The sequence below is a fragment of the Lactuca saligna genome, chromosome 8, assembly GCF_052625555.1.
Source record: "Lactuca saligna cultivar CGN05327 chromosome 8, ASM5262555v1, whole genome shotgun sequence".
Taxonomy (NCBI): domain Eukaryota; kingdom Viridiplantae; phylum Streptophyta; class Magnoliopsida; order Asterales; family Asteraceae; genus Lactuca; species Lactuca saligna.
In genome coordinates this window covers 89,620,755-89,630,182 of record NC_136424.1, presented here as the reverse complement: position 1 = coordinate 89,630,182, position 9,428 = coordinate 89,620,755, and the positions used below count along the sequence as shown (strand labels likewise).

Genomic DNA, 9,428 nt, shown 5'->3' with positions numbered 1-9,428 from the left:
GCTTTGTTTGTTACTTCCATTTTCTTCCTTTTGCATTGGTTGCAACTTTTAGTGATAGACAAACTTTCAGTTAGAAAATGTAACACTTTATGAAACAGAGTTTATGAATTTATATAACAGTAAAGATCAAGACATTTAAATGAAGCCAACCACCATATAAGTTGGTATCTTTTCTTATGACATTCTACATGTAAATTATTTCTAAGTTGAACATTGTACTTTGATATATAGTATATACTCACTGGCTAGCCTGTTGAAAATGGCATATTACAAATTAACTTGTAATATATTATACGTGTTAGATTATTTTTTATTTTATGAAATATTTTCGAACGTTAAAAGAAAATTACTATTTTTTTTCTTTGTCATGACATCATGTTTCAGGTTTTTATCACTAGTTCATGCTTTAAATTCATGTTATTTGCGAGGCATCGTGCATTTCAAACCTGTTTACAATAAAATGTCATTTCAACAAATAAAACATGTCTTCAAAAATCAACATTTCATGTTTAGATGAGTTAAAACGTGTTTACATAAGATATCATTTCATCACACAGGCTTCAACCTCTAGGATAAATAAATACAATGCTAATTTTACACAATATGTTTAACGCAGACATTAACGTCTAAGGCGAATACCATGCTAATTTTATATAGTGCGTCTAATAAACTAAAAACCCACCAAAATCAAAACCTGAACATATAACTACTCTAAACCAAAACTAAGAAGCAAAAAATTGAAGAAAGACAAGAAAATCTAACGCCGTACATGTTTTTAATGTGAAAAAGTCCACCCTATTCGAAACTCATCCCTTAATAACCTTATATGAAACGCTCATAAATTCGTAGTTATTTTTTCTGATACTTTAACTCACAGATTTTATTTTATTTTATTTATTATTATTTTTTTGTGAGCATAACATGTTTTCCACACAAGTGACGTTAGCTAGCGAAAAAATAATTTGTTTAGCACATATAAAACCGTGAAGCCCATTTAAGATTTGTAATGTAAACCAAACTAAGTGTAATTATTATTATTGTTTGACTAAGAAAGGACAAATAAATAGTTAATTAATACATCTTAGTTATCATCGACTAATCGTACAACGAATAAAAGAGCAAACGGGTAGCAAATTGCGTCGCCAAGCCTTTTTGTATGGTAAACCAATTATTTTGAATACTACATTCATAGATCTAGGATATGGTCCAATCTCCATCTTTGTTTTTTAGCTTTAAAACTTACTTAAAATGTTGATGAAAATGTTTTAAAAGATATCTGAGCATAGAACCTAAAAGCCAAACACTAAAAAGCATCTTTAACGACATAATATATGTAGAGTACAAAATAGAGTTTAGACTTATCCCACTATAAATTTTATTTTATTGTAACGTCCGGTCTCAGGTACGCATTTAAATTTAAGGCAAACTTCATATTTTACTTTTGGACTCGACGAGTTGGCGGCTCAACTCGTCAAGTAGGATCGACTCCAAGTCGGGGGATTAAGTGACCTACTCGACGAGTCGGAAGGCCAACTCGACAAGTAGGAACTATCTGAGTGAAACCGTAAATTGGAGGGTTTGCACACTATTTAAACAACTTATAAGGCTTCCACCCCAGCCTCCATCACCCCAAGCCCTGTCCTCGAAACCCTAAGCAGTTGTGAGCATCTTTGAGCTATTTAGTGCCATTTTGAGTAATCTTGTATAATTTGGAGCTTGTGTGAAGAAGAGAAAGAAGGAAGGCTTCAAGAGAAGGTTGCAGATCCAGGAACAACATCATCTTCTCTTCTATCGGAAAGTCACCGGAGCAGTAGATAGAGATTTCTCACCCAGAGTTTCAGCGGTCAGACATACGAGGTGAGTTTCCCTCCAGTAGGAACGAGTCTAAGGCACCAAGGTCGGCCCGTTTATGTAGTTATAGTATATCGGGGTAAGCCTGATGTCGGGGTTAGCTCGATGCAGTATATATGTTCAGTTTATTCTGGACTTTGGTCCGATGTCGGGGTCAGCCTGATGCAGTTTATATGTGTAGTTTATGTGTTTAGTTTATTCCGGACTTCGGTCCAATGTCGGGGTGATCCTAAGAAGTAGTTTAGTATGCTTGATGTCTTTGTGATTCATGCATGTGTATGTTATGTGTTATGTGTTTCGGACTCCGGTTCGATATAAGGCAAGCTCGATGCAGTTTATGTTAATATGTTATATGTTTGAGTTTATGTTATGATTTAGTTTATTCTGAACTTCGGTTCGATGTCGGGCGGGGCCCAATGAAGTGGGTAGGGCCCAAGTTATTCCGGACCAAGTCCGATGTCGAGCGGGACCCGATGTAGTGGGTCAGGCCCAGTAGTTGTTATATGTGATTTATATGGTATGTGGCTCACTAAGCTTCGTGCTTACAGTTTCAGTTTTTGTTTTAGGTACTTCAGCTAGCAAATGGAATGGCTCGATCTGATGACATGGCACACACCACAGTTGATTAGCCTGGGAGCTTATTCTGATATTTTATGGTACAGTTATTTGTTGACAGATTTTATGAGATTCTAGATACATGTTTGATGATTTTATTTTATGAGGATGAGATTATGTTGTCAAATGATTTTAAAAACAAAATTTTTGGCTTGTATTTTGGGGTGTTTCGTTTACACATTAAAAATAGAATGTGTTGGAGATGATATAATTTATAGTTCAAATTTAGAGTGTCACTATTAATTTTAAAAGATAAAATAAAGCTTGTTGGAACATTAGTATATTCTAAACTGTATTAATAATAATAAAAATAAGTGGGATTGCCTATGCGGCTATGCTCTTAATATACAAAAATGTTTTCAAAGATATTTGAACTTAGAACCTGAACCAAACACATTAAACTTAGGTTGTGTTTGGCGCGCCACAACTAGCTGATAAACTAGCTTATTTTTTTTCGAGCCTTTTTATGTTGTCGTATTTGGTAAGTCAAAAAGTAGCTTATAAGTTAGCGTTTTAAAAAGCTACTTAGACTAGCTTTTTTTAAAAATTTCAAATACATCCCTTAATTAATTATAAAAACGCATACTCTCACATGTTTTTTTATGTAATTTTATATATTTCAACTAGCTTTTCAGTTAGTTTTACCAAACGTCATTTTTTATCAGCTAACTTTTTAGCTATCAGCTAGCTTTTTATTTAACAACTAGTTATTCAGCTATCAACCAGCTTTTCAGCTAACAGTTAAGTTTTAAGCTAGTACGCCAAACATTGTCTTAACTTTATGTATATGTGTAAGGTATTCATTTACAAATGATTGAAATTACATTTTTCACAACAAAATAAAAATATGAATAACCCACTCGTGAATTTTTCACGAACTACACTAAAAAAGTGCAAAGAATATTTTAATCGATTTGACAAGAAAATATTAAACTTTATTTTTTTGATAGAAAAGTCTAAATTATCGGCAGTTTTTGACACTTTTACCATTTTTTCCTGATTAGCCGGTAATTAGGACTTTTTGTCAAAAAAAATAAAGTTTAGGACTTTATTGTCAAATCGTTGAAAATATTAGGACTTTAGTGTGTGTGTGTGTGTGTGTGTGTGTGTGTGTGTGTGTGTGTGTGTGTGTGTGTGTGTGTGTGTGTGTGTGTGTGTGTATATATATATATATATATATATATATATATGAAATTTAATGGTATGATACTGTTTAAGCATAAAAGTTATTGAAACATTCACTAATCTGCTAGATCCTATTAAAATTCTTAACGTTTGCTTCTTGTTAAATTGTTTTTTTAATCTCAACAAACCGACATTGAAAAAATTGAGATAATCAATAAAAAAAGATAGAAAGAATCAGAGTTGTGTTGGTTTTTTGCATCCTTAAAAATGGAGAATTAAGAAACTGAAAAAAAAGTAATTGCCCTTCTTTCCCTTCTCCACATTCACATCCTTTTGACTAGGCATATGTTGTTTGTATTTGTATATAGCCAGGACAATTCCGTTTTTTAGGTTTTTAATTTCTCCATTTTTTAGACTGAAAAAAACCAACACAACCCTGTTTTTTTTTTTATTATTATTATTATTATCTTAATTTTTTTCAATGTCGGTTTGTTCAGATTAAAAAAACGATTTAACAAGAAGTAAACGTAAAATATTTCAATAGGATCTCACTGATTAGAGAATGTTTAAATAACTCTTATGCTTAAAGAGTATCATACCATTAAATTTCTAACAAATATATATATATACTAAAGTCCTAATATTTTCAACAATTTGACAAAAAAGTCTTATTTTTTTTTCTTCAGTAAAGTCCTAATTGATTATTTAACAAGAAAGTCCTAAACTTTATTTTGTTGACAAAAAAAAGTCTTAATAACCGGCTAACCGAGAAAAAAATGTAAAAATATCAAAAACTATCGGTAATTTGGATTTTATTATAAAAAAAATAAAGTTTATGATTTTTTTATCAAATCGATGAAAATATTAAGATTTTACTGTATATATCCATATTTTTTTAGTAAAAAAGGTGTTTGTTTTGTGATATTTTCTATAAAAAATGATTATGAGATGAGTTTGTTAAAGCATCCCAATAAACATGATGAGATGTTATGTGATAAATATTTTTTTTTCTAAACTGTGTTTCACTAACTTTGTAAAGTTACATGTATTATATTTGACAAAATGATAAATTTATATTTTCAATAGCGTACATTTTATTTACACATTTATGGAGGGGCAGATAAACTACCTAGAAGAAAGAGTTCGACTGTTCAAGGGTAAAAGATGGCGGGAACTCTTGGCGCCATACCACGAACCCTCTCTTTGGCGGGCTATTTCATTCCTAGTAAACCCTACCCATATCGCCATTATCGTCCTCCTACATCTCGTTTTTCTCTAGTCAACTTCTCATCCAAACCATTCTTTCTTTGGCCAGTTTCAGCCATGTCCCACAACGGCGGCCCTGAAATCGAAGGACCCATCCCAAAGGTTCAAAAAATCGACGATCGAAATGGAAACTCAGACCACCAACAGCCTCTTTTCAGAGTGAAAAAGCTATCGGAGAAAGCAATTTTGCCTGCAAGAGGTTCGTCTCTTGCCGCTGGTTACGATTTTTCAAGGTATGTAAATCCTTTCTCCCCTATTCCATATAGAAATCCGCAATCAAACCCTAGTTTCGAAATCGACGAAATTCGGATTCGATTGACGATCATACGATTGTATTTAAGATTTTGATTTGCTATTGATTCAGTGCAATTGATACCAAAGTGCCAGCAAGGGGTAAAGCACTGGTTCCCACAGATTTATCCATAGCTGTACCAGAAGGGACATATGCTCGAATTGGTATATATTTTGGTCCTCCTTTGGTTGATTTTCGTAGAGTACTAGGGTTGTGTTACTTACAAACTACAATTTAACTGATTTGCAGCTCCGAGATCTGGTCTCACATGGAAGCATTCAATTGATGTTGGGGCTGGTGTGATTGATGCCGACTACAGGGGCCCAGTTGGGGTTATCTTGTTCAACCATTCTGATAGTGATTTTGAAGTGAAAACTGGTGATAGAATTGCACAGTTGATTATTGAGAAGATAATCACACCTGAAGTCGTTGAGGTTGATGATCTTGATTCAACTGTAAGAGGTGCAGGTGGGTTTGGATCTACTGGCGTTTAACGATTTGTACAAGTAATTGTGCTATTGAGAACTATTATTCAATTTAGCTCTTAGATTTAGGAACTTTACATGATTGTTTGATATAAACTGTTCGTGGTTTTTTGTGGAACATTTCGTCGAGCAGATGGTGGGTGTGTGAAAATGGTCATGTGGTTTTTTTTTCTTTTAAGATAGTGCATAAACCCTTTTAGCTATGATTTTTTTGATTTGATAAATCATCCAATTAAAAAAAATAACATTTATCAAATTGAAAGATACTGTTATAAAGTTAAAAAAAAATTAACATTTGTCAAATTAAATGATTAAATAATAGTGTTATAAGTAGTAAAAAAAATTATTTTATTAAAGAAGATTTTTAGATATTTATGGTTTTTTAATGTTTTTATTTATTTTAATTCAGTTAAATAAATTTAAAATTGATAAACTGTATTTAAATCGTTTTTTATATTTTTTTGTTTTTGAATTGAAAGTGTTAATGTTTTTTTTTTTAAGTTTTATGTCATTAGGGTTTTTATAACATCGTAAGCAACTTTATATTTGTATTTATTATTATTATTATTATTTTGTTTTAGGAATGAAAGTGGGTCTAAACCCGGACTGGATGGATTTGGATTTGAAAAATCCGAAACCGGTTATGGAATTTTGTAGAACCGGAAACCGGATTGGTATATAGGAACCGGTTCCGGTTAGGTTTTTGGTATGGTTCCTAGTAAAGTAGGCTTAGAACCGGAAAATCCGGAACATCAAAATGGGTAGGTTGGAATCGGATAAAGTGGGTTTAGAACCGAAAAATCCGAAAAAATCGATTTTTTTTTGTAATTACTTACTACTTAATGGGTTGAACTTTGAAAATTTTCATATTGATATCTCGATTTTTTGGGGGATTGTAACTTATTGAATATGAAACCAAAATTATAGTATAAAATAATGTATAAACTCTAAAATAAACTATGAAAATAACCGTATGTCAATCCGATTTTAAACGAATGTCATGTGCATATGTTAACATTTTCATATAATACAAACTACAAAAACAAATAGATGAAGAGTTGAAAATTTTCAGTTTTGATATCCCGACTTCGAAGAACTGTAAATCATTGAATAATATTAAATCAAAAATGACAATTATATTATAAAATCATTTACAAACTGTAAACTAAAAGGTGGAAAAAACCATATGTTAATCTGACTTCAAAAAAATTAGATATGCATGTTTTAAACTTTAACCGAATACAAAAAAATTGAAAAACTAAAAACTTACAGCTTTGATATATCGACTTTAGGGGAATGTAAGTCAATGAATATAAAATTGAAAATGACAAATTTATAGTCTAAAATCATGTACAAAAATTCTAAAATACACGTTGGAAAAAACCGTATGTCAATCGGAGTTGAAACGAATGAGATATGCATCTTTTAAACGTTTCACAAAAAAACGGTTCCGGTTCCAAAAACCGGTTTCGGTTTTTAGACCCGGTTTACCAGACCCAATGGACCCAAACCCAGATTACCGGAACCCAGATAAAGCCAATTTTTAAACCCGGAACCGGAACCAATTCTATATATTCCGGTACTAACGGTTCCGGTTCCTGTCCGGTTTTTCGGTTCTAAATATCATCCCTATTTTGTTTTTTGTTTTCTATTTTATTTATTATTTTTCTACTGTTTTTATTTATTTTGATAAGTAACGAAACATAGAAAAACAAAAAACAAAAACTTAAATATTGAAATTGTAATATACTCTATTATATTAATATATTTTATACTTTTCTTTTCTTTATTTTTTTTCGTTTTTTTGTATTTTTTAAAAATTCTTTTTGGTGTTTGAGTTTTTGTTTATTTTGGTTATTTATGATTTTTAACTTTTTTATTTTTATTTTGATTGAAGTAAATAAAAAAGTTATATTTATATTTGAAATTTTGGCTTACTTTTTTTTCTTTATGTTTTTTTCTTCTTTGGTGGTGTTATATATATATATATATATATATATATATATATATATATATATATATATATATATATATATATATATATATATATAAGTTTAAATTGAAGATAATATTTTTTAATTTGATAATAGATTGAAATAAAGAATAAAAAAAATAATAAGAGGCCGACTATACAAAAAAAGTTGCTAATATTTTAAATTGAAGTTTTTTCTTTCATTGAATCAAAATAAATAAAAATATTAGAAAAATTATAAATAACTAAAATTATATATATATATATATATATATATATATATATATATATATATATATATATATATATATATATATATATGTGTGTGTGTGTGTGATTTATATTTATAATTAATATATACAAAATTTTAAATTTATAAAATTACACAAATAGTCATTCATGTAATTTTGCAAATAATAGAGACCAATACCATGACACTTTCATTTAAAGTTAGTAAAATGAGATATTTTACAAGCCATTGGGACCAATTATCAAATTTTGTGATAAAAAAATCACCCATTAATCCTAGCTAGATGCTTTGGTAAAGTCGATGTTATACTTTAGAGCATTTTCAACCCACTCTTATTCTACATTTCTTCCCTCATTCTTTTCCAACTCACCTCTATTTATTCCCTCATTTTGGGGGATATGAATAGTATTACACCAAAGTTATGCCAACAAGCGTCGATCGGACCTGGAGTTCCAGGTCGGGGATATGGTGCTCCTGAAAGTGTCGTCTTGGAAGGGCGTTATTCGATTCATGAAGTGGGGAAAGTTGGGCCGCAAGTATATTGGACCCTTCAGGGTTGTAGCCCGGGTGGGCAAGGTGGCATATAGGTTGGATCAGTCAGTCGAACTCAGTCAGATACATAGCACTTTTCACGTCTCCCAGTTACGGAAGTGTCTCGTGGACAATTCGGCAGTGGTGTCATTAGAGGACATTCAGGTTGATGACAGCCTGAATTACATCGAGCGGCTTCTGGCAATCTTCGACCGAAAGACAAAGGATCTGAGGAACAAGAGAGTCGAGTTGGTGAAGGTGCAATGGCAACACCGAAAGGGTTCGGAATGGACGTGGGAGCCGGAGGATGAAATGAAGGAGCATTACCCCAAGATTTTTCAGGACCGAGCAGCAGACTTCCAGGACGAAGTCTATAATAAGTGGGGGAGATTTGTAACACCCGATTCCTGGTACGCATTTTATTGATGTAATTATCACATTTTGGCTTGGAACTCGGCGAGTTGGAGGCCCAACTCGTCGAGTAGAATCGATTTTGGACACGGGGGTTTAGTGACCGACTCGACGAGTAGGAGTTGTCTGGACAAAACCCTAACATTTAGGGTTTGCACCCTATTTAAACAACTTATATTCCCCCATCTCAGCCTCCATCATCCCTTGTACTCCAAGAAAGGCATTGCCTTGAAACCCTAGCCTTGTTTGAGTGTTCTAAGGCCATTGTGTGCATTTTCGTGGTTTGTGAAGCTTGAGAAGAGGAAAGGATCTTGGGAGCTCAAGTTGGAGCTTGGAGATCCAGAGATTTCGTTCCATTTCCATCTCATTTAAGGTAAAAAGCTCCTATCTTGATCTTCCATGTAAATAATCATCTTTAGGGCTTGGATATTGGTATATTAGGGCTTCTAATCCATTTTCGATTTGTGAAGTGTAATATGGGGTTATGACTTAATATTTGGGGCCATTAGGGGTCTTTATGGCATAAAGATGCCAACTTTGTTGCCATAAACACCCCATGCATCTTGTAGACTATCTTTTATGGCTTTTTGAGCCAAAGATCCCATGCATGTGCACCAAGCTTGAGGCTTT

At 32.2% G+C, this 9,428-nt stretch overlaps 1 protein-coding gene across 1 annotated transcript; it reads left to right on the top strand.

Moving 5' to 3' along the window:
* Positions 1-4,728: 4,728 nt before the first annotated feature.
* LOC145013379 (deoxyuridine 5'-triphosphate nucleotidohydrolase-like) lies at positions 4,729-5,812 on the top strand. Its single transcript, XM_078972170.1, has 3 exons — positions 4,729-5,090; positions 5,222-5,313; positions 5,399-5,812. The coding sequence occupies exons 1-3, from the start codon at positions 4,756-4,758 to the stop codon at positions 5,641-5,643; spliced, it is 672 nt and encodes a 223-aa protein (XP_078828296.1). The 5' UTR covers positions 4,729-4,755; the 3' UTR covers positions 5,644-5,812.
* Positions 5,813-9,428: the final 3,616 nt, after the last annotated feature.

Bases quoted from the DNA above. Each gene is read 5' to 3' on its own strand.
- LOC145013379 (XM_078972170.1), top strand. From the start codon at position 4,756: ATGGCGGGAACTCTTGGCGCCATACCACGAACCCTCTCTTTGGCGGGC. The intron at 5,091-5,221 runs GTATGTAAATCC...CTATTGATTCAG, and splicing joins GCTGGTTACGATTTTTCAAG to TGCAATTGATACCAAAGTGC. The intron at 5,314-5,398 runs GTATATATTTTG...ACTGATTTGCAG, and splicing joins AGGGACATATGCTCGAATTG to CTCCGAGATCTGGTCTCACA.